At 37.7% G+C, this 26,014-nt stretch overlaps 1 protein-coding gene across 17 annotated transcripts in view; it reads right to left on the bottom strand.

The window, feature by feature from the left end:
- The window catches only part of WNK1 (WNK lysine deficient protein kinase 1), a 144,866-nt gene that overhangs the window by 13,997 nt on the left and 104,855 nt on the right, over positions 1 to 26,014 (bottom strand). For 7 of the 17 annotated variants that reach the window (XM_033116746.1, XM_033116749.1, XM_033116748.1 and 4 more), the window contains 15 exons: positions 22,066 to 23,304; positions 19,882 to 19,965; positions 14,003 to 14,152; positions 12,391 to 12,849; positions 11,358 to 11,636; positions 10,578 to 10,675; positions 10,307 to 10,469; positions 9,770 to 9,886; positions 9,275 to 9,442; positions 9,014 to 9,071; positions 8,751 to 8,873; positions 6,793 to 8,240; positions 5,591 to 5,674; positions 3,019 to 3,079; positions 325 to 398 (listed from right to left, as the gene is read on the bottom strand). In XM_033116746.1, coding sequence (XP_032972637.1) covers positions 325 to 398; positions 3,019 to 3,079; positions 5,591 to 5,674; positions 6,793 to 8,240; positions 8,751 to 8,873; positions 9,014 to 9,071; positions 9,275 to 9,442; positions 9,770 to 9,886; positions 10,307 to 10,469; positions 10,578 to 10,675; positions 11,358 to 11,636; positions 12,391 to 12,849; positions 14,003 to 14,152; positions 19,882 to 19,965; positions 22,066 to 23,304 — 4,605 coding nt within the window. The remainder of the gene's footprint in view (positions 1 to 324; positions 399 to 3,018; positions 3,080 to 5,590; positions 5,675 to 6,792; positions 8,241 to 8,750; positions 8,874 to 9,013; positions 9,072 to 9,274; positions 9,443 to 9,769; positions 9,887 to 10,306; positions 10,470 to 10,577; positions 10,676 to 11,357; positions 11,637 to 12,390; positions 12,850 to 14,002; positions 14,153 to 19,881; positions 19,966 to 22,065; positions 23,305 to 26,014) is intronic. The other 10 variants (XM_033116756.1, XM_033116761.1, XM_033116758.1 and 7 more) reach the window with 7 other exon arrangements.

The raw sequence follows: 26,014 nt of genomic DNA, 5'->3' as shown, positions 1-26,014 counted from the left end.
ATCATTCAGAGGAGAAGCAGGGTCAGTTTTAGATGCATGTACATGGAAAAAGGAATGGAAGGAAGTACACCCCAAAAAAGTAATCCTGGAAAGGGTGGGAGGATGGGCAGATAGTATCACAACCTATTGTTTCTCTACTGGTCTATATTTCTTTCAATTAGCATGTATTAGTTTTAAGGGGAAAATAATAAGAGCTATAAAGTGCTATACAAAAGAACTACATCGCCAAATTGGCAATTATATCCCAAAAGGTAGGTAATAATTTTATTAACTACACACTCCCCCAAAAGAGAGAATCAAGGCAAGGAACAGCCATCGTCTTACCTGAAATCGCCCCGTCTTAAAAACACCAGTTCCTGAACTAGTTGCTAGGACAATACCTTCTGTGACTTGAGAAACTGAAAGAAAGACATGTAGACGAAAGGAACTTACATCAGCATCACTTTTTAGTTAGCATCTTTTCACTGGGGTCTTGGAGCGTTAACCCCCCCCAGATAGGGGGGACCAATGTATAACAAAAGCAGCTTTGCAGCTTAACTTCAACATTAAGAGATAGTATAAAAACTCAGGTTAACAGGCAGTTATACTCAATTGTTCATTCTTTAGCTCAAAGATATAAATAAGTGAAGGTAACAATGAGGTTCTACCTAGGATATTAAAGACCTATTTTTACATGAAAACCAGCTATTGCAAATTGATTAGGCAGCACTTAGGCAAAATCCTAGAACAGGGCAGTAAAGGTGTCAGAATCATTGGTAAGTAGTTTGGAGGAACTTTAAAGCCACCTAGGTCCTCCTCTCTGGGGACAATCACTTGTTTGAGTTTCTTTCTAGAGATAATGTAGATCTATCTATATGAGCATTTTCCTTATTTTATACAACTAGTAGAATACCGATTTTGGTATTTTCATTTAATGATAGAATTTAGAGTTCATTCTATATCAATGTATCATTCTTTTTAATGGCTGCATCGTCTTGTACTGTATGTATGCTCATATAAATTTTCAAAAGATGTACCACATTTTAACTAGGCTTTTACTGATGAACATTTAAGTTACTCAAACCTCTTGCTATTATAAAAATGCTCTAATAAATATTTTCTTATAGATCTGTGGAATAAATACCTAAGAATGGAAGTGCTGAATCATTTCAATTAAAAACTCTGATAGACATTACTAAATTGATCTCCAAAGAGGCTGCACCAAGTTGTTAAACTCCTGAATTTACCAATGAGAATCGGGAAATGCTATCACGTGGAGTTTTACTTTGTATTTCTGTTACCACGAAGGAAGTTACGTATGTTCATGCCTAAGTTTATTTTTTTCTGTATCTTTTGACTACTTTGGGGGCCATGCTGAATTTATAGGAACTTTTTTTATTAGCAAAAATAGCCCTTATTGTAATATGAATAGATGTACACACATACATTCCCCAGTTTTTCATTTATCTTTGACTGAATGGCATTTTCTTTCCATGCCGAAAATTTAAATTTATTACTACTTCTGGGTTGGGTATTAAACGTAATAACACCTTTCTCTCTATCAGGGATTATCAAACTGCAATCCATGGACCAAATTCAGCCCACTGCTTGTTTCTGTAAATAAATTTTATTGGAACACGGCTAAACTCACTCATGTATGTACTGTCTGCTGCTGCTTTGGGGCTACAAAAAGGAGATCTGAGTAGTTGTGACAGAGATTATAGGACCAACAAAACCTAAAATATTTACTTTCTGGCCTTTTATAGAAAAAGTTTGTTGATCCTGCTCTAAACAGTTGAAAGAAAACTATTCCTTTTATGCCTTCTTTACAGTACTACTTTATGACATCACTTTCCATCTTTGATCCCTCTGGAATCATTTCAATCTAGGCCAGCGATCTATCTTTGCATTTTCCAGATGGCTGTCCAGTTGTCCCAAACCATTTCCTGAAACAGCCCATCATTCTCTCTGATTTGAAAGACCACCTTTTTCATATGGTACATTCTCTTTTAGTTTGTCCACTTCTAGACTCTATAGTTTGTCCCAGTGATTTTCAAGTCACTTCTTATAAAATGAGAGCCAATTCCCTTAAAATATTTTAATTTAGATGGGTTTTAAGTGAAATTTAGCATTTAAAAAAGACAGGAAGAAGTAACAGCATTTAAGTAATCTCATTAATAGTTATATAGGGAAATAACATTTGTCAGGTGGTACTGAGAATGGACATATTATAAAAAGGGAAAATTAATATTAGGCATGTGCCATATAAAAATCACACTGAATAAGTATAGCTCACATTTAACATTTTTACTTTTGAATAAATCTAACTCTGAAAGACAAGGCGACAAAAACTACAAGCTATAATTTCCTAGGTTCTGTGGGACTGATGATTTAGTAAAAATCGATTCACAACAAAACTTTAGAGTAGCAGTAGTTGATATATATTAATGACTAAACACATGGCGACAAAAGTATTAATAAAATACTAAAGTTGCTGGTATAAATAATTTTACAAAATTAAGTTGGAAATATGCCTTTCTACAGAGATTATATTTTATGGACATGTCAATTTTAAAGACTCCAAAAATAGATAAAAATAATGTTTAAACTGAATAATTGAAATCTTGTATTTGTTCAAGTTTATCTCTATCTCTATATATTCAGTGTCACAAAAGCCAAGAAGTTACCAGTAAGCTAACTTTTGCATATGTATGCTTGAATTTCCTCATCTCTCTTAGCAAGGATCTGCTCTAGCTAATAACAAAGGGTTTTTTATGCTAAGAAACTATCATTACCCTTTGCATGCTCCCCCTCCAAAAAAAAAAAGAACAATGTAAAAGATTTATTGATTTGCTAATATTACATCCTCTGGATATTAGTATCAATGCTCCTCAGTCATGAAATACATAAAAATGTTCTTTAAAGTAATCTCAAATAAACCTACATTCTCAAGAATGTGTCTTTAAAAGAGTAACCTTTCAAGTCAATTACAGGGAGGTTTGGAAGTGGTAACAGAAGAGGAAGGAGGATGCTTCTCACCGTCCTTCTGAGGCTGTGCTCCCGCTTCTGACACTGCTGTTGGAGCCGCCACGGACACAGGCTGCAAAACACACACAGAGACCACAAAATTTTTAGCTCAGTCATTCTTAAACTTTTGTCCTGCTGGCTTTCCTCTGGTCTTTCTAAAGGGCAGAAAGACAGTACATGTGAAGAAACACTTATGTCTGAGGGAATTTTCTTTCCTTTTTTTTTTACAGCCTAATAATAAGTCCGATGTAAAGAAACACAGATTTTTTAAGAAGAATTTTTGAGTCTTAGTCCTTCTATACAACTTTTGTCATTGTTTTCTCATGGGATACTTGAGTATAACTTGAATATTCATTCATAGAAAAGTAGTTTTAATCGGAACATTATTGCGTCACAAGCCTAAAAGAAAGAAGTTAAAACTTTAAAGGATAGCCTCCTCCAAAGCATAAATACAAAATCCATAGGTTTGATCTATGGTATAATTCTAACCAGAGGTAAGAAAAGTATTTTTCTTTCATAATTATACTGTTGGGTCAGCGTTCATCTTTCATTAATCTGTCTCATTTTTGTTGGCTGCAACAAGCAGGTTAAAAGTACTAACAAATAGTCTAGCTTACAGTTTATGTCCCTGGAATGTAATATATTAGGGTTATGGGAAGATTTGATCAAGATTTTCAAAGCTTACACCGATTGCACATGCCACCTCAGTAGTCTCTGAACTAAGCGCTCTTCTTGGCTGAGTGTCAAGGTCTTGCAGAGGCTGCTGGGACTGAGCAAAAACCAGCACAGTAAGTCTAAATCTTTGGTGCATTCACAGCTACTACGGACAGCCAAGTTGTTATACATGACATACTGTTTTATGCGTCAGACTGACACAACGTAACATTTGTCTATTCACTGAATATAAAATTCAATATACTAAGTTCAACTTAGTTATGCTGTTGGAATGATCTATCAGTCTCTCCAAAATTCTGTCAACCTCTCAAGCCTTAGAGAAACTGTTACATGTATTTTTATTGTTTCTAATTTCTTACCTTTTATATTTGAGGTTACTTAAAGTGATAGAAAAGTTGTCTATTTGTCCTCTCCTTAAAAATATATTCTGAAGAATGTATGGAGATCTATTGGCAATAATTGTATCACCTTCCCCATTTCCTTTTTCTCAGAGCTTGTCCTTATGAATAAAAGATGGTCCTAACAATCTATATGCTTACACCCTATAGATGGCCACAAGGAGGAACAGGAGGTCTGAATATTTATTCCATCCTGTTACCTGGGCCGTATTACCATCGTCCCCAAGACCATCACTTTCACCCTTTGCCACAGTCTCTAACCCTACATCTATCCTGGCTTCTATCAACTGACTCTTCTATAGCCTTACAAACGCTTTTCCCTCTCTATATGCAGGCCTAACTATCCAGCCACCCTCATCCCTCCACGTGTCTCACTTACTGTTTCTCATCACACTTTGAGCCCTCCTGGAATTTGAATACATGTTTTCAATGAGAAAATAGGTTTAAAACTGCTAATTTACAGACTTTCACAATGCAATTTTTTCAAAACTTAGTGCCTCATGGAGTGGGTTCTTGGTTGGAGCTATTACTTTATTATAGCAAGTTCCTTAAATTATGTTCTACTGTGTATCTGGGATTCAAGAAGTAGGGATAAATTCAGACTTCTCAAATTAGTGATTTACTGTGATTTTCTTATATATGATTCTAACATAAATTCCTAATTTAGTTTCAATGTTTCCTAGCCTGTCCCACAACAGAACCTTTTCATGGTTACAATGGATGCATAATGAGTACTTCCTATGGGAATTCAACTAAATGTGTGGGTGGTAGGGTAGGCTGGGGAAGGGAAGAAGAATGAAAATAGTGCAGACGATCCTGACCGCATGCTAGCCAGTGAGCAGAACGAGTGAGGTAGGAGTCTCACAGGAACGCCACTGGTCTCAGTCCCGCTATGAGTGATCTCATGTTAGCCGAGCTGTGTGATTTTTGTATTTAAAGGTATAATATGTATTTTTTATGAAACATCACCCTTATACCCACTTACATGTAAGCCAATTACTTTATTAGGTGGTCACTGAAAGAAACGTCAAATTCAAGGAAAAACTGGTTGCAACTGAACTCACAGAAAAAGGGCATTATCAGTTATCAGTATGGTACCGTTTCTTAAGGAACTTTCAAAGTTAATTTTGTTTACATGTAATTTTTTACTTCCACAATGATCTAGAATTGTTTATCTCATACTTAAAATACTCATTTCCAGCTGGTATTCTAGGAAAGTGTGAATGAGAGAAGGTATTGTATTTGTCTGGCAAAATGTCAACTTGGCTATTTTCTTTCTTCATAAGATATGAAAAAAAATATTACATGTTTTCCAGATTACTTGAAGCAACATTACAAAAGAACTATGAAGCCTCTAACTTTAAGTAGGGCCTCATCATCTACACTGTTTTAAAAGAAAGTTGTTACAATGTCAAAGTCAAGCAGAAGCCAGAAGATTGTGCAAGGAGAATTTAAATAAGCTTTATAAAAGGAAGTAGGGGTACAAAAGAAATCCACCAAGTCTTGGGTACCTGAGTTAGTGAAGGTCCTGGCAAAGGTGGCAGCTGCTCACTGGATGGAGTGCCAGCTGGAAGTTCAGTACCCACTGTCAGCACCTACAAACAGGGAAGGGAAATTCAATCCATGCAATACTAACAATAAAGACTGCATACTGGACAGCAAATCAGCTAATTCAAATGCAGAAGCGTAAGAGTAAGACATATCTACTTAAGGCGTGCTTGTCACCCGACTTACACTCTGGTATCTGTCTTAAATAAACGACATTATAACTATGATACTAGTAAAATTGAATAAAAGGTTATTCTGTAGGGAAAATAGAGAGAACAAAGGCTGTATGGACATGAGAGGCACAGTCCAGATATTCCTGAATCACTGATTTGGTACAGTATAATCAGGCTCTTCCTAATACAGACAAGACTTTTCAGAGAAAACGAAACAGTTCAGAAACAACCAAGGAGCAGGTCTGATAACAAAAGGCATCAGAAATCTAATACTATCAAGCTATTTGTTTTGCTTGAAGCTTCTGTATCACCCTACAGTACAAAGAATCTCCCATCAGTGGCAATGCATAAAGCTGAGTGAAGCATACAATACAGTAAAAAAACAAACAAAAAATACAGCCTCGTTCTTGGAGATCAGAGATTGAAGATGGCAGAATGAGAGGAAATCCACCATAGCAGAAATTTGAAAACACATTCTAGTTATTTTATTCCTAGGATTAGATTTTCTTCTCCTTCTCTTTATTAAATTTATCACAGACTTCCAATGTTTTATGAATCCCATATTGTCCATCCGTGGAATCTACGCAAAGCAGAAAATCTGCTTCATTTTCATTAAAACAAAGACTGTGAACTGCCATTACTATGTATAATTGCCAGCAGAAGCATTTAGGATACAGATTTCTTCAGTTTGCACCAATTAGGAAGAAATGCCTATAATTTTACCTGATTACTATAAATTCTTAGAAAATCGTGCAGTATAATTAATGCCCGAATCCTGCCATATTTCAAAAGAAAAAGGTATCTCATGCTCACTGTACATATTTTCTTAAAATCGCCTTCAATCGATTTATTTAATACATACTAAGTGCCTACGATAAGCCTGGCATCTTTATAATCTTCATTCGTAATTTGCAAGGCTGAGCTGACAAAATGCCTTTATTAGGGGAAAACAAGAACAGTCATATTTATCAATTTCAAAACCAGCGTCTTACTGGAGCTTTAGTTATGGGTGGCTTTGAGGGCGCAGTGGCAGGTTTCACTCCTGGTGCAGTGCTGACTGGGGCTGAGACATAGCTGACTGGGGTAGACGCTTGCCCAGGTGTCACCACTGGCATGACGGACAAACCAGCTGTCCCTAACGGCAAACTGGTGGGTGGTAAGCAAGTACTTGTGGTGGAAGTCATGAGTTTGCTGGGTGCGATGGCAGTGGTGGGGACACCTGGCGTGACACTGGTCTCTACTACTAGTGATGTCTCCAGTGAAACAGAGGCATGCTGAGCTCCAGAGGAGCTGTGTTCACTGAAGAGGGACCGCAGCTTTTCCTCTAGAGTCTTTATGTCGTCGATCCCAGGAGCTTTGGGCTGTGTATCGGTATCTACTTCAGGACAGTGCACGTGGGGCTGGTTGGGGAGCAAAGCTGGTTGAGGCTGGCTATGAATTAGTGTCTGCTGTACAGCGGGCACATTGGTAACAGGTTGTACCAAGGGTGGGATGCTGGGTCCTTGGGGGAGTAATGGTGTAGACGCAGGTCCTGCGGCTTGGGGAAGGACAGGAGTAGACGCTACAGCTGATGGAATGGCTGAAGGATGTACCCCACTGGCCTGAGAACTAGCACTAGACACTCCTGCTCCCCCGGAAGAGGATGAAGATGCAGAGTGGGACAAAGCCACTCCAGTCGAGCTGCTATGAGATGTTTTATCTAGTGAGTGTGCACTGACCACCACCGTTTCCGCTAGAGTAGGAGCGGAGGCGCTGCTGCTAAGCTGAAGAGCCGGCTGAGAGGCTACGCTTGAGAACGGAGTGGCGGTGGAAACTGAGGTTAACGTGGCGACCCCCGTGGTACTGCCCGCTGACTGCTGAGGTAATACAGGTGCAGGCTTGGCCCCTGGGGCAGCAGCACTGCCCCCTGCAGAGGTTGAACTTGAAACTGGTACAGAGGAGGAAGTTCCTGTTCTAGCAACAATGTTCCCAGATGTGGCGGCCTGAACTGACTTGGATGTGGCAGATCCTGAGACAACTGCAGGTATTGTGATGCTTGAAGCCACACTGGGAGGTACTGGTGATTCAGACACGGGTGGCACAGGGAGACCACTTGAAGTTATTACACCTGTGCAGGTGGCAACTCCAGCAATCCCCTTTTCAGTGGGCACCGTCATCTCAGGCTGAGTTACTGACGTGGAAATGTCATTAAGAGGGCAGCTAATTACAGGGACTGATACTGAAGGTGTGGCTGCTGCTGTGGCTGGGACTCCAGCAATGCTACTCATGGAAGGAGGGCCTGCTGGGAATGTTGGTCCTGTCTGACTGATGTTGGGAGGTGCTGTACTGGGTCCTTCTGCCATTTGGGCATTTCTAAGTTCAGAAAAGGCCTGCTGGAGACTAAGGGATGAAGCAGAGTGAGACAAGTTCATTCCAGCACCAGGAGATGTAGAAGCAGCAACTGCAAAGGAAAATAAAAAATTCACAATCAGTTCATTTCAAAGGGTGCATTTAAAAGATTGTCCTAACAATCCAGTTTTGGATTAACAACAATGCCACATACCAACAAGGTTTAAAATCTCTCGCAAGGAAATGATAGGCTCTAAAACAGCAAAGTAAAATAGCAGTTTGATCAAAATAAGTTAGCTTGTATGGATATATATTTCTGAAAAAAACATGGCGTAATATCAAAGCACATACAATAGAACTCAATGGAGGAACAAATACTATCACTGTATGACCCAGTACCCATTACGCGGGTTGTATCCAGCACGGCTGCCCTTTTTTGTAATCTTCTCTATTTATCACCTATTTCTTTCTTCCATATGTTTATCTGTTGGTTATAATCCCAATTTTTAACTCTTCTTTATTGTCTATGCCATCATCTGAACTACTGCTAGATGACCAAGCTTCCAAGACAGCAAAGACTCTGGAGGATTTATAAAAGTACGTGGGAGAAGCAATTCCTTACCCGTATCTGGTATTTCACTGGTGAAAACTTTTGATTCTCGTAATCGACTTTCTGGCACAGGACTCACTATAAACCGTCTTCCAGCAGAATGGACAACTTGAGTTAAAGAACTGGTAGGAACACCTGGTTAAAAAGAAACAAACCACTTAATTGCATTATTATCAGATACATTGTCACCAACGCGAAGCTTTTAAGATTTCATTATTAGCACACAACTTCTTGGATGAAAGGTAAGAGCAAACATGGAAAGAAAAGAAATTCACCTATTTGCTGTGGCATGGAAGATGCAGGAAGTGGTTGCTTGAACTCTCCTTCCAACTTCTACAACAAACAAAAGCAATTAAATGCATGCTCAAATGCTATCTTAACAATTAGGCAAAGCAAATCACCACATGTAAAGAGAACATAAATGTTTGATAATTTCAGTCAGAGGTGTAATCTGGTATCACTGGACATGTTGCAAATTTAGAACTACAGAAATACTTTAAATAAACAAAGCTTCGCTCTGGGACCCGTGCACCTACCTGAGAACCTGAAAAGCCATAGTCATCCTTTCCCTGGAGAGTCTCCTGGTCACCCTCTGGTTCCACACTGACATCCTCACTGAGCATTTCATCAGCTTTTTCAATAATTTCCCGCACTTGATCCACAAACGACTCTCTCTCTACTGCTAGAATAAAGTCATTGTTCACCTGGAAAAGAAATGTGATATTGGTCTGATTAGCACAACGTTTCTCAAGCTTTAAGACATTCAATGACCACTTTCATGACTTCTGCACTATCTGCATACAATGGGCACTATTATTTACTTGACATGTCAGTTAATTCTTCAATACCTAGTTAGAAATGTCCTAGACAAAAAACAACTCTGAATCACAGGTTTGACATACTAGTTATAGTCACACTGAAATAAATACGTAACTGTCAAAACAGATTGCAAAGTACTGCCTGTTTGCCTAGGGAAGTGGATATTTAGATCAAGTACTAAGGCAAAACTTGAATTGCAAATGCAGACATACCATAATTGTTGCTATCTCCTCCGGGTTGTCACCATCTAAATCAAATTTGAATGTAACCATTTTCCGATTGTGAGTCTCTAACTGGCATTCTACTACCCGGTCTCCTTTATTTGAAACCTAAAAAGAAAAAAAGAAAAGGTACTTCACATCTTAGAAGACCACGTTCACTTTTGTTATTGAATTTGAGAAAGTAATGCCGATTATCACTTGAACTTAAGCCTGATGTTACCATTGTTCCTTGAAGCACTGGTATTCTGCCTCTTAAACTGGTAGCAAGAAAACCTTAAGAAAATATCATCAGCCTTTGAGATATATACTCATCTTGTACTGAAGAGTCTGGAAGGAATGTAAAGTCTTTGTTTACAAACTAAAACTGTTCTTTTTCTAAAAGATAAATAGAGCTGTATCATAGAAATACGGAATTTAATAGTTATCACTTGGGTGATAGAAGATCCTAAAGTTTTATTAACACACCTGAGCCTTAGGAATATTTAAATAATATTAACTATATGAAACCCACAAATCAGCAAGACTTACATTCAAAATTCTCAATTTTGGGCGCGAAGTCTTTTCATGACGGGAGCGGCTCCTTACGGATTTCCGATAATGCCGTTTTGTGGCTCTCCCTTCGTGCCTCCCACTGGATGATGGGACATTCTCATTCCCATCGCTCATGCCTGAAGCAACATCTGAGTGTGCACTTCAAAACAAAAGTTCAGTTTACATGATGAGACTTGATGGTCTGATATTTTGCAGTTTCATACCACCCTCCCTAGCGTCCAGGACAGAAGATTTTACTTTTCCATACCTGTCTATAGAAGAGGCCAAAGTGGTAGGCTGGGTGGGTTGTGGCTGTGCTACTGGAACTGGCTCTGGAGCAGCAACCTGAGAGACTCCCTGAGTACTCTGTGAACAGAAAGGATAATTCAAATCGTGGCAGTAACAGATTTCATTATTCACCATTCCCAAAAACTACTGTTTTTTTCTTGTCCCTCCCCTAAGTCCTAGAAGCACTAAATTTACTAGTAATTGTCAATATTCAGCATCTAGAGACAGTGGTCTTACCATTCCAAAAGAAGTTTCTAAAGCTAGTCTCTGGTATAGACTGCATGGTGTGACATCAGCCAACACAGTCGCTAGGGAGTGAGAAACTACAATTTGCCATGCAGCCAGCATCTTACCAGAAGTGTGCAAGAGGGCAGGCAGAGCAAAGTGCAAAGATGATTCAGATCTCTCTCCTAGTAGGGCAACAAGGATTCCTGGGAGCACAGCAGGGCAAGATACTCTTACGACTGCCAATGGCAAGAATTGGTGAAAGGATAAGAATAATGGCTAAAGTACTAGCTAGAGAAGTGAAGTGCTAATAGGTTTAATCTTCTCCAAGGCACACTCACTTCCCAACAGAACAGCCAGTGGCAACAAGGCCCCCACATTGGCATTTCATTCTGCTGTAAGAAAAAGTCATTCAGAAGTTAGTTTGAAATAATCTCCAAGTGAGTCCTAAACCAGGGAACCTAAGTTTCTCCTTTGTTATTTTCATTCTATCATGTGTATGCTTTAGGTATAAACATGCAGAAATTCCATTTACCTCCAGAGCTGCTTGCTGGGAGGATGTAGTGGGGGCTTGTGCTAAACTCACTGCTGGTTGGGACACTTGAACCTGTCCTCCTAGACTGCCCACAGGAACCAAAAAATTGGATTCCACATAGGGCTGCACCACTGTAGGAAAGTACCCTGGTGGGGCTAATGCTTCTGTAGACATGGGAGGGGATAGGACTGTAGAAGGGATGCAAACAGAAGCCACGCTGGAAGAGGGAGCAATATTTGAATCTCCTGGGTATTGTGGTGGCAGTCGAGGTGGGAAGCCCTGTGACAGAAACGAGGAAGGTAAGTTAGTGCAGGTCGGGCCATCAAATTGGCAAAACAGCAAGACATGCAAAAAAAAAAAAGCACACAGCAAAGAAGAATAGTAAGTATAAGTAGCTCAATCTCTTTCTCATAATTTAAAGAAGACTTAAAGATGATTTTTGAAATGAAATGGTAGACTGGTTTTAATTTAGGGGACAGGACTCTACAACTAATTTAAATTGCTAAGGTTTTTTCCTCCTGGTGATTATTTAAATAGGAGAAATAGACATAATTCCTTCTAGAAAAATATCTACTTTCTTTCATTTCTAGACAATCTTAAATGGGAGAATGCAAAAACTCTTCAAGTTATCGGTCATTCTAGTCATATCATGACATGCTAGCTATCTAAATCCTAACCCTAACGCTTTTTATAAATACTAGTTGGCTACTTTACTTACTCTACCTATATAAAAAGGTACATAAGGCTTTATGTACTCTATCATTAGCCATATCTAGCACTGCATTAGCTTACATTGAGTGCTCGAGAACCATTTTTCTCCCAAGACGTGTCTTGAGGAAAATGGAAATGAATCATCAGAAATCATCACCCTATCTTTTCTCAGAATTGTTCTTTTAGATTCTCTTGTTGAGATCAGTAACTTCTGTTATGGCTAGTTATTCTGATACTCAACTATTTGATTTTCAAGTCCCTGACAGTCTACTTTTAGAACCAAACCCTCTGGTGCCCTCATTTTCACTAGCCAGCACAGTACCTGGTAGAGAACATCTCCAGAGGGCAGTGGAACCTCGGCAGCGTGTCCAAGGTTAGCTGGTATTCCCATGGACTGAACTGCTGGCTGCAGGAGCTGTGGGTGAACCTGACTTGGCAGCTGAGTCACAGGCTGCAGAAGGTTTGGGAGCTGACTAGGAGTCACAGTTGATCCCCCTGGGATCGCAGCCGCTGTAGCAGATGAAGCCAAGGTGAGCAGAGGCTGATTAATGCCAGCTGCAATTGTGACGGGAAGGGCTGAGAAACCTGTCTGAGCCGCAGACACATGAGGAGCTGATACAGGAATTTGAGAGACAGGGTACTGAGGGAGTAAGGAAGTAGGAAGTGGCTGTCCAATAGGGAGGAAATGAGCACCAGAATGGACTGGAACAACTGAGGGTTGTGTTGCAACTGAGATCTGAGGTTCGCCTTGGATACTTGGTACTGGATGGGAAACTGGAAGCTGAGAAGGTAAAGAAAAACAAAACAGACAGATTTAAAAAAAAAAAAAAAAAAAGCAAGACTGCCAAAAGCAAGATTTATGGATTAGCCAAAAAGAAGGAAAATTTAAAAAACCACAACAAAACAAAAAACCCTGCATACATTAGTGTAAGTTAATATGCCACGTAAGAATAGGGAAAGGATTAACAGGAGACAAAGATGCTGACAGACTGTCTACTGTTCCAAATCGTTTGTTGTAGAAAAGTTTGCTAATGCTTCATTGTTCAACAATAAAAACAGGACCTTTCCAGAGGCAAGGTTTTTTGTTTTTTGCAACTTTATCGAGACAAATTTCACATACCATAATTCACTGGCATGTTTGCTGTCACTAAACCTATGACTGCTATTACAGTAGTTACTGAAATTCAAACGAATTTCTTACTTCCCAGTGGAATTGGATTTTATCCACATTGCTTCTACAATTCTTCGTGTAATTCAGGCCTCTAAAAGTAGGTATAATTACTGTATTTCACTGATTCTAGGATGCAACCACCCTCTCCACCACCATGTCATTTTTAACATTTGTGAAACTGAGACATATCTTACAATTAATGGTGTGCTCGTACTCAGTGATACATAATATAATGGTGCATTTACAATCGATACGATCTTAGATGTGATAAAATATGACAAAATACACTGTGCAAAAATACAAGCACAACAAGCTGAGAAAAGGTCATTCAGAAGAGCATACCTTCTACAGGGCACTTCTCAAGTGACTGAAAGGACGTCTTAGAAAAAACCATTCTATGTAAGAGACTTTGATGACTTACTCAGTAGGCAATGAGGCGCAAAACAATGCATTAATCCAACGGAAATACAGCATAGCTGCAGACATAGAATATTAGAGCTAACACAATTCTAGAAACTGTTATAAGTTCAGTTACCAAAGCACCTTTTTAAATCCATCACTTCTAACACCTGCCAAATCAATTTTAGACTGACATTTACATTAACCAATGCATACACACAGAAGGAGCAATCTTTCACTTGATTTTTGCAGAGGAAATAATCAACTTTGGTATTTCACCATTAAAGAAGGTAGAACCTATCCACACGAAAGACAAGTTATATGGAGTTCCCTTAAAGCATCCTTTTAGAAATGAAGAGTTTACCTGCTTTCCAGCTGATACTTGAGGCAAGACCTGTGGAGCCTGAGGCTGACTCACTGGCTGTGCAGTAGTGGCCTCACTGGAGGCTGATGTCTGTGGAAGTGAATACTGTACTGTCTGTTGAGGAGGGGCTGTCTGCTGTATCCCCTGCTGCTGAGAATAAAATACAATTATTCAGTTTTATTTTCAGTCGTTAATAGCATGTTTCTAAGGAAGTGTGTTTGCCCAAGGTCTTCAGTGCCTGTAAATAATGACAATTTTAGTAATCAAGACATGCACAGACCCAAATTCATCAACTCCCCTTTACATTTCTCTTTTTCCTCTGGTGTTCTTTACTTGTGATGATGGCACCAAGAACAATTAATCAATTTTTCAAAACTTGAGTCACCACTGGTTCTTCACCCACCATCCCCTTGCCCCAACAGCAGGTCATTTATAGACTGTCAGAAACCATATCCAAATGGGTCCTCTCTGCACCATCCCGTCACCCCCACTTTTCTATTTCTTGGTATTGGCTCTTGCTTTGGTCCTATATTAAACCAATCCAATCTCCTTTAATCTCGTTCCCTTAATCTATTTTATAAACTGAATAACCAACTTGCTTGAAGAATAGCTCTTATATAATATATAAGCTTATATATAATAGCTCTTATTATAGCAACAAAATAGTGAGAAATGCATTGAATTTGGAATTTTAGCTTTACCATTTACTAGCTGTAATACGCTCATTTTCCTGCCCAAATGAGGTTTCCTTCTTTTGAAAGTAAGGACACTATCATTCAATTCAAAGGAGGGCAAAGGCAACGCCATTTGGGAATCAACCATGTGCTGTGCACTCTGGCCTAACACACCTAAATTTAATGCATGGCACATACAAGTAATTGTACCCAAATATTAAATTTTATAATAAATCAATGGCCCCCCTCTTGCATAACAAAAACCTGAACTTCATAGCTGACTTTCAAGACTCTCTAATACTTATAACTAAAAAATTTTAATGTAAAACTACCTGTTTGTAAAAAAAATTTTAGCTAAAATATCAGATTATAAAGTTAAATAAAAATACCACAACCTCATTTCTCCAGTGGCAACTACTATAGTGGTTTGGTCCATCACCTTTATGAATTTTTTTCTATGCATAAGTGGTCATTTACACATAAGCACATTTTTTTTGTTAAAACAAAACCATGACAATTATATAAATACTGTTCTCTAATATGTTATTTTCATCCCATTTATCAATGGCCACAATGTTCTAATGATGAATATTTTGGTTGTTTAATTTTTAGCAAAATAAAATCACTAAAAGAATCCTGAAATATAATGGTGACGATAGTCATGTTCATTTTATTCTTATTTATTTCTGATACTGTATTATTATTTTAACTTAAAAAACGAGGAATATCTAGATGTTGAACTACATAAATTTTCAGCAACTAAGATCATATGTATACAACTGAGTATAGGGCGATTTCGCCATTTTCCCACTGAAAAGAACAACTAAAAAACTAGAAAATCTTTCCGGTCAACTTAAATAACATATTTAAACTTGAAGGAATTTACATGGAAATATCTACAATTATCTAAGTCATTAATTTACATACCTAAATAAATTGCGTATTATATAAATATAGTAATTTAGAAATACTGTCTCCCTCCATCATTCAAACTTCACATGTAATATACCAGTGTCATTTTTTTTTTTTTTTTTAAGATTTTATTGGGGAAGGGGAACAGGACTTTATAGGGGAACAGTGTGTACTTCCAGGATTTTTTTCCAAGTCAAGTTGTTGTCCTTTCAATCTTAGTTGTGGAGGGTGCCGTTCAGCTTCAAGTTGTTGTCCTTTCAGTCTTAGTTGTGGAAGACGCAGCTCAGCTCCAGGTCCGTTGCTAGTTGCAGGGGGCGCTGCCCACCATCCCTTGTGGGACTCAAGGAATCGAACTGGCAACCTTGTGGTTGAGAGCCCGCGCTCCAATCAACTGAGCCATCCAGGAGGCAGCTCAGCTCAAGGTGCCGTGTTTAATCTTAGTTGCAGGGGGCAGAGCCCACCATCCCTTGCGGGACTCGAGGAGTTGAACCGGCAACCTTGTGGTTGAGAGCCCACTGGCCCATGTGGGAATCGAACCGGCAGCCTTCGGAGTTAGGAGCATGGAGCTCCAACCGCCTGAGCCACCAGGCCGGTCCCATACCAGTGTCTTTATCTTCCCTGGAACTCCACTATGAATGCTACAGTTTCTGGAGCGCAACAGAACATTTTCCCTTTAAGTTGTGCTTGAGGTAAAATTTGCAGTGACAAGGATCTGTTTGAATAATATTAGGCTAGCTGGATTTTTTTGTATGTCTTACAGATTTACATTCATGTTATTTTTGGATTAACTCCTTAAAGTAATCTTTAAATAAGATTTTTATGTTATTGTTTACAATGACATACAAACCTGGAATAGTGAAGGCTTGACCTGAAATAGTCATTCCCCTAAGAATAAGGACCAAATCTATGTTTAATTTCTTGGCTTTTATTTTGAAACTAATTTTGTCAGATTTTGTCTATAAATATTTCCAACTACACACACTATTTAAGGTCGTTACATTTGTTCTCACCAGTTTTATCCATTAACAGTTTTTTTCGTTATTGTTCAAAATAAAGGACAGTGAGAGCCCTGTAATGTAAAAGTATGATGAAGGTTTGAATATATGGTGGCTCCCTTCTTTACTAAGGGAAAAGGATAAATTTGAGGAAAAATGCCCCCCTTATATATGGGCATATGATTATCTCTCTCTCCCACACCCAGTAATGTGGAACCATGCTTACATCAAGACTTAGACTCAATCAGCTCTTTCCAATTAGCTTTTTTGTTCTTTTGGCTTAGAATATTCTTTACTTTTATATCTGAGTCTAACTCATAATCAGAGTCCAGTTCAAATGGTATCCCTTTCATAAAGCCTTGCTGATATCCCCGTCCCTGCTCAGAAGAGACGTAATTTCTTTCCTTTCATGACATAATTGGGTAGTAGTTAAATGGTGAATTTTGGAGTCAGACTACTTGGATTAAATTATGTGTCTACCTCTTATAAGACATGTAAGCTTCTCCAGATTTCATCTCAGTTTCCCATCTGTACAATGGAAATGATAGTACCTACACTTACAGGGATTAAATAAAAACACAGGCTAGTGCTTTGTACAATGCATATAATTAGCTATTATCTGCATTTGTTTTGTAGGAATGGACATATGTCTACTACATTATTTAGGCTCCCTGAAAGTGGTCATATCTGGTCCATCCTGGGCCTCAGGACCTAACCCATGGCTCTTCAGAGCATGAACTCAATTAGGAAAAAAAATGCTTAATTAATTGGGGGTGGGAGGGTTTGTGTGAGGACAGTCAAAAATTAGCAGTTTTAGAGACACAAACCTTCACTCTGCTTAAAATAACTGAGAGGCATGTATGCCAGTTGTACCTTAGAGCACTTAGGGAGCAGTGGCACCTTTGGGTAGGCAAGGAGTATATGGTGATTTTGTTGTGCACAACCACCCTGGCTAATAACCAACACATTAGCCAAACAGGTATTATTTAGGCAACAGTAGCCTGGCACCATCCTTTGCATAACCTTGCCTCATGAGACCAGTACACAGCAGCCTATAATGACTGTGTACTATCTGTTGGACATGGGTGCTTGATGGAAAAAATGTTCACAAGCCTCAGCTGAACAGAAAAAGAGAAATACCTGAAGACCCTACATGTGCCCTATGGAAGAAATTATGAAGTAAGTAGGGTAGCTCATGACCTTGCTTGTGGCAACAAACCATTAAGTTTTCCAGCAGGAGGGAGAACCTATTTCTGGTATCTCATTAACATACAGCATACCACCAGAAGGGACTCTTGATAAAAGCATGAAAAAGCAATCCCTTATTCATTGTATTTCAGAAACCCATGAAATAAAGTAAATTTCAGCTAAAGTACATTTATTTCCTCATTCTAATAAAACTAGACATATGGTTTCCTCAGGGGTTGAAACCTGACAGTATATAAAATAAAAATCACAGCTAAAAGTGGACAGACTCTACGCATACAGTACAGAAGGTTTACAACCTTTCTTTTTCATTTGTGGATCCCCAGTAACTAAAATAAATAAATTCAGCTTCTTGGGTACCTTTGCAGAATCTTAAGTCCCTGTAGAACTTTAATATAGAACAAAGAATGCTATTTCAGAAATCTTAAATTCTGGCTTATAATTTTTAGTTCTATCTACTTACAGGCTATGTGACCCTAGAAAAATTGTAATAGTCTATACCGCATACACTCTTGGAGAGCTCAATTTTATGATTCTACTTAACTTAAATATCATGCTATATTTAAAATAAGCCACAAAATAAAAGTATAAAAAAAAATCACAAACACAAATTAATTTTTGTTTGTACTGTAGAGATAGCCATTTAGCCATACTTTTTCCCAGAAGAGTCAACTACCTAAATCTTTTAACTTGACATTTATGGAACTGCCCTCCTTTACACTCACATATTTTCTTACTATTGAACTAAATGGCTTGTTTCACTATCTTCTTCATTTGGTAGTAAGTATACATATATATGCCCAAATTTAAGACATATAACAAATTCCTTTGGAAAAGGAAAAAGAGAGCACACAATTTGCTCAGTGTCTTGGTGGTGGCCTGTATCCAAAGATAAGCAAATTAGGGGACTGGTATACACGACAGTGCTTGTGTCCTTAACCAGCTTTATATAACTTTTAATTTGTATTCTTATTAGGGGTTTTCAATTTAATGAAAATAGAATTTGTTAAGATAGGCAAAAATGTGACTGACTACTCAACCTAACTATAATTATATAAACATTCAGATAACTTTACTGGAAAAAAGGGCAATAACAAGACAAAGCATATAATACCCAGACCTTAAATTCTGTAAGACAGATGATGTGTTGGTCAAAGAGTTAAATGTGTATATATAAACAAACTATTCTTGTACAAGGAGCATTTGATCTTAAACTAGTATCAAATGACTACATGATCACATGCTGGACCAGAAAAGGCCATTTCTAATATGAATTAAAAGCTTTTTTTCAAATATTAATAGAAACAGAAGCCAATTAATAATTTAGAGGTTCAAAAACATACCTTGCAGGGAACTATCAATGAAGTAGTTCATCATGAAGTCTTTATGACACACGCAGTAACTAAATTTTTATTTGAAATAGCTAATAAATATTCAATTGTGCCAAAAAAGCATTACTCCCATGCAAATAATTACTATTATCAGTGATGACCTATAGATATTTTATTTTAGAATTATCATTTTTGCTGTTGAATACATCACATTGTACTAAACTCTTGAGTTTCTTGAACCTTTGGGAATAAACTCCCCAACTCAGAAGTTGAAAATTTTTTTTAAAAAGTTCCTGAAGTAGTTGTTCTTAGGCCTTCATTCAGTGCCTTTTAGCATAAAATCTGATATTCCATCCCACAAATTAGAAATAATTTTTAAGAAGTGGAGTGTTATTAAACTCAAGTACAATGAAAGCAGTGACAAAATACTCATAAAAGTCATAAATATAATGTAGAAACAAAATTGATATTCTTTGTATCGTTAAATTATGTGTAGCATCATGTGTTTAAGAAGGCAGATATATCAGTTACAATGATTCTTTTAAATTCGATGTATGTCTAATCTAGTAGATTGTTTAAAAACACATTAAACCAAAGAGAAGATTTTCTAAAATGTTCCTGAACACGAGAAATGTTATGCCTCTTGGTTTTCCTTTCATAAACTTAGCAAGCCATTTACATCAGAATTCTAACTCAAGAAAGATGTACAACAGTGTATTGCTACTGCTAATACATCGAATGTAGCAATGAGTTGTTCTTACCTGCTGAGAATGTTGTATAGGTTGAGAAGATGAAACCCCTGTTACGCTACTTGAGGATGGCTGACCTTGGCTCTGCCCCTGTGCCTGAAGGAAAGAAGTAAATACAACAAATTAAAGAAACCTGGAAGTAAATGTGCAGAGAGGTCAGGCTTTTGCAATCAATATTAAGCTCCTGAGAGTTTGCCTGAGTAAGATGAAACATTAGCTTGATAATGTATGGGAGAGACGATTGGGGCATTTTTTTGGTAAAAAAAAAAAAAAAAAAAAAAAAGGTTAGAGAAGAACATATTCAGATCTCATGTAATAACCACTGATGGTTAAAATCTAACCTACCACTTCAGCTCAGGCTATAATTTTAGCTAGACAAAATATAAAAGTCATAACAAGATTGTTATTGAAAATAATCAGGAAAAAAGTAGTAAGACTATCAATGTGAAAAAACACTATCTGTGAACAATTGAAGAAAAAAGGGTATTGGATAATGCTACTTTGGTTCCTTTTGCTATTTCTTGTAGTGCCATTGATCAAAAATGTGACTTTGATCAAAAATGTAAAAAAAAATCTGTTATCATCAATTGCCAACTATCTAGAGCAATGGATCTCAACAAAGGGCAATTTTGCCCCCCTACCCTTTTCCATCCCCGGGAGGAGGGGGGACATTTGGGAATATCTGGAGATATTTTTCGTTGTCACGACTGTGGGAGGTGGCTGCTACTGGCATCTAGTGGGAAGAGGCCAAGGATGCTACTAAACATCCTACAGTGCACAGAACAGTCCCCACAACAAAGAATTATCCAACTTAAAGTATCAATAGTGTTGAATTTGAGAAACCGTGACCTAAAAAAAATCTAAGTTAAAATAACTGGGGAAGTGAGGAATGAATGCAAGACTTTATATAGGTAAGTTAAGGAAATGAAAAGGCCCACCTTTGCTGTTCCATTTCAGTTTAGAGGGATTTCTCTGCAGATTACTTGCTTATGACATCACATTCCACTGCATTTTAACCACTACAAGTATTCATTCTTTCTGCAATATGTCTGTAAATTAACTACCAGGTATTTGAAATTTTGGAAAGTCTGAAGAATGGCTGGCAGTGCATTAAGATGGACAGTACGGGCTGACAACGAGTGTACTGCTTGCTCATGCAATATGATTTTCCTGTTTCTAAATCTTTTTTATCCTTGGCACTATTCTAAGTAACTGAGAGTTCACGTATACTTTCAGAGTTGTTTATACCCTCAATGGGAGAAGAACTTAGGAAGAAAGCATGAAGAACATACAGTACTTTATATAAAGAGTGGAATATATAAATGCATAGTCTCCGATATAGATTTTATAAGACTCATACATTTGATAAAATGTACCAAAGGAATATATAAAAGTTAATAGTGACTCCACTTCTTGAATTCTATTATGTCCATTACTTTGTCTTTATTTGCAAGAGTGCATATGCTCATAAACATAAATAACAAAATTTAAATTTGTTGATGAAAAAACCAAGGCCTGAGATATCTAACCTAATGTTCCTTAGTTTGCAACATATATCACAAATTCTTAAAACAAATTTTAAAAAATCCACTATTCACACTAGATTCTAACTTAGTCGCTAAAAATTACAATCAGTCAATTTTATGGATCGACATTTTATTTGGACACATAATACACAGTGACTTGTTCAACTGATGCCTTTTTAAAAAGGCATCTTCATTTGTTAAAACAAATGCCTAAGATGTTTCCTTTCTGTGTCTTTTAAAATCCTTCCACACTAAAAATGTTATCCTATTTTTTTAAAAAACTATCCATGTTTATTGCTAGGGAGAAAGAAATACTTCATATTAGTATTTGCAAATAATGCTGAGTCAAATTGACATTACAGACATTTGAATTTCCCTACTAGATGAAAATAGTCTATAAATGGATAGAAGTAATTGATTTTGACAAGTGACTAAAATTCTAGTTTTTATGTTCTTTTTCCAAGGATTTGCATGTATTATAGGTAAGGTAGGCAGCTTCTCTCTCATATTTTGTCCTTAAATACAGAAGTTTATAATACCCCCTCCAGACGGAGAAACTACTAATAAGATTAAATAATATTCCTCATAAATAGAAAGGAGGGATAGAAAACTTAAATGTAATGGTGCAGAGTAGGGTAATTTAAAAGAATCGTGGAAGTTTTCCTATAACCTGTGGATGGAGTGCAGATCCTCCTGAAGAAAATGAGGCAGATAAAATCTGCTGAGATGTGGTTCCTTGGGGGAAACAGAAGAAAAGTGGGGATTCTTGTAACACTGTCTGAGGCAGACGGAAAAAGGGTAATGAGACGTCAGAGCCAAAAGGTGCAGCTGCTACCCCTGTAGAGGGAGGTGATTGAAAATCACTGGGGTCTGAAGAAGTAATTTGTGAGGAATCACTGGAATATTCTGGGCTTCCTATTGGCCAGTTCTGTCCGACAGGCTCTACCACAGAAACGGTCAATTCTGGGGCATGGTAATTACGCTGTTCTTCAGTCACAGGCTGCAGGCGGCCATGTAATCCAGCTGATTGAGGAGGTGCTTCTTCCTGATTCGAGTCCACCACAACCTGTCGATTTCGGTAAACACGTTGAGGTAGAACTCCTCCTCCTTCTCCTGAAGAGGAGCTTGGAGTGTGAACATGAAATTCAAATACACAATTGCTTCTGTTCTCATTGTTATGAGTTAATACAGCGGGCGCAGAATGAGGAACAAAGACAGGGTGAAATTTCAAACATGTAGCATCTGTACTGATAGGTGCAGAAATACTAGAGAGGGGAGATCCTGGATTCAATCCAGAGTCTAATCTTAAATTCTGAAGGTGTCCTACCAAGAAAGCCTGTCCAGATGGAAATTCAAAGACAGAACTTGAGGTAGGGCCCCCTTGAACTGGCTTCTGTTCAGGTATCTGTTTCATAGGACTTGACAGTACTGGTGAGTTGTATGGAATACCCTCATACTGTTCTGCCACCTGGGCCTGGTACTGTACCCCAGCTAGATACACTGCTTCCTGAGGAATAAAACAGTGAGCTTCTTCTGGAAGTCCTAGTCCAGGTCTATAGTCACTGTAAACTTGAGTTGGTTCAAATATAGGATTGACCTGTATCTCACATGGCTCTCCAGTTATTCTACTGGCTGTAGTACCCAGCATAACTACGGCCTCTGGTGTCCACTTAGTTGGGCTGCCACCAGGTGGAAGAAGATTTTGGCCAACAGTCCTCAGCAGGGGTTGGAAGTGGTGAGTTTGGGCTTCCAGGAAGGAGGTGCTCTTACGCCGCTGGGAAATGGCCACCTTCGGTGGACAGGTGGGAGGTGGTGAAAAAGAAACTGGACGTTCATGGATAGTTGGGAAAAATATCTGTGATTCTGGGTATGTTGGGGTCCCCCCACACGGATGCGCCATGGATTGAGGCTGTATCAACATGAATAAGACAAGTAATTCATACATTCATATGTGAAATTACATTAGACATGCACAACTGGGTAGCTCTGTGTAACCCTATGAAACGGTTACACCAAATTTATAAATAAAGAAATAATTATACTTGTTGAAATTATGTGCATAGTAAAAATCCATTAAATACATCCAGGGTCCATAATATTATTCTGTGGGACTCTTTGCATCAGATAAAAGCTGCTTTTCCACAACTTTCCTTTCTCAAAAGAAATGAAAGAACTTAACTTTCTAAGCGATTATTCTTTTTTTACCCACAATTAATATGCTTTCTCATAAGACTTAATATGAATTATATCAGTGGGAAAGAGCTAAAGGAAGATAAGAGTTAAGGGAAGACAGTAAGCCCAATTTTTATAAAATAAAAAGTGCTTCAATTTAAGCTACTGTACAAAGTCTACCTATGTTATATATACTTATTTTCCTGTGCTGTTAGAGGCTTCAATGTTATTTTATCAAATAAAATGTCTTCTGACTAAAAATCAGGAGAGATTTTTGGTGGACAGAAGAAAACACACAACTTGACTAGTGACAGTCAAGTCTTTCCCTGGTCTATCCCAAACTAGATGCAGTTAATTTTACTACACGAACATGTAATAGATGCTCAACCACTCACTGAATGTCCACTTTTTTTAATCCTAATTAAGGGTTGAATAATCTGGTGTTCAAATCAGGTGAAAAGTATAATATAAATAACAGTTGACTCGATTTAACAGTGCTTTGTTGTTCACAGAGGCAGTTCTAGATTTAAGATTTTAAATTTAGACTCCTACCTTGCTAAATGCAAACAGTGACACTAATAATTCCCTTTCACAGACTCTTTTAAAAGAGTAGATCAGTTTCATTTTTTCAGTAGGGAAGACCCCTATCAAATTAGCATAATGGCTCAATTGTTACTTCTTTACAACAGCTAAAAGACGGTTTCTATTGGTATCCAAAAGCCATAAAACACTCTATATAATCATTCTCCTAGGTGAAAATCTGAACATTTTGGGGTTGGCTAGATCAGAAGGTTAACTATATTCTCTATGCGGAAAAGCAACAGCAGAAAGGTCCCTCAGTATTTAAAAACTTTTAAAAGATAGACCTTTTACAGATATGAACGGGGCCAAAGAAAATCATACGTGTTATATATATATTCATTAGAGGCAAGGTTCCACCTTAAGGAATCTAAGGAAAAAAAACTTTCATGAGGGAACATAATGTGGCCTTTTAGTTTACTGACCCATTATTTTAAACAGCTAACAAATTAAAACCAATTTTTACTCATCAATTATTCTTCACTGACTATGGGGAAAAATGGATTTATCTAGCTTCACTGTCTCTTCAGAATAAAGTGAGGAGAAAACATGTTTGGATAATGTTTGATGAAGAGAAAATTTGTTTTTGATTAAGCCAACAGTGAGTTTAAAATTATTCACATATTCTTTACTAGGATATGAAAATGCGAGGATTTGTTGTATATGTCAGTGGGGGATAGAGAATATAACAAAAGCTAAATTTTATTGCGCACACACTGGTATGTGCCAAGGGTGTTATAAAGCATTCTCTCTCATTACCTCCTTGCTTTTTTACCCCACTTAAAGCCTTACAACAAGAAAATTTCCTGGTATCGTAAAAGCATAATACCTTACTAAGTTTAGTCTTTTTCTTTATTTGATTTTCATTAAAATTCTTGATGCCTGGATGTATTCACTGGCAATAAATTTTCATTTGTCAGGAAGTTTATGGTTACATACAGTACTGACAAAGAGGGAAGGCAGGCTGGAGCGTCGGTGCTTGCGCTGAGAGGCAGAGTGCATAGGCAGGACACTCTCCAATGCTTTAGAAAGCTTTTCGGCAAAAGTATCCTCAGGGGCAGTCCGAAGGAGGGAAGGAGAAAGAGGTGCAGACAGCACTGGTGGTGGGGTGGAAGGAGCACTGGGAGAGATGCGGGACAGAGAGGGAACAGCAGAAAGATGGGGAACACAAACCGACATGCTACGGCCACGACGAGGCTAAACAGAAAACAAATACACACATGAAAAACACAGTACTTTGAAAACAAAATAACCAAATGTACAATGATAATAGGGCATAGTTGACATAAAGAAATGTTCCATTGTCCCCCAATTCCACAAAGCCAGTCTTTTTTGAGGAGAGAGATAATTTCACAAAGGACACCTGACAGATCACATTTATTCTTTCTACATTGATGGTCAAGTACAGGGTTTTTTTTTTTTTTTTTTATGAACAACCATGATGATGATCAATTATCTTCCTAAATATTTTGAAATAACATGAATTGTCATGAGTGTATGAATAAGTATGAGTGATTGACTGAGGTAGCAGAAAAGACAGGGAAAACAATGAATACTGGCTTGCAGTTTCTGCAAACTTAATTCTATTAGTTTAAAGTACATTATAAGATAGAGAAGATTTTAAGACTGGATTACTTTGCAGGGACTCTGGAAGCCTCAGAAAAGGTTTCTTAATTCTATTTTAGTAGGCATTAGACTAAAAAAGTCGTTGGCTCACAGGATTTTGTTTATTACACTTGCCTATCTTTAACTGTAAGGGTAAAAAGTCATTTTCTTCTAGAAAAAGCATTAGCTTTCTAGAAGTAATTCACAATTGATATAGAAATCATTCTGTATTTTTACTAGTCAATGGAAACACGTCTTCAATG

The sequence above is a fragment of the Rhinolophus ferrumequinum genome, chromosome 10 (assembly GCF_004115265.2).
Source record: "Rhinolophus ferrumequinum isolate MPI-CBG mRhiFer1 chromosome 10, mRhiFer1_v1.p, whole genome shotgun sequence".
In the NCBI taxonomy this organism is placed as follows: Eukaryota; Metazoa; Chordata; class Mammalia; order Chiroptera; family Rhinolophidae; genus Rhinolophus; species Rhinolophus ferrumequinum.
The sequence above is the reverse complement of the archived record's forward strand: the minus strand, read 5'-3'. Positions and strand labels throughout refer to the sequence as shown.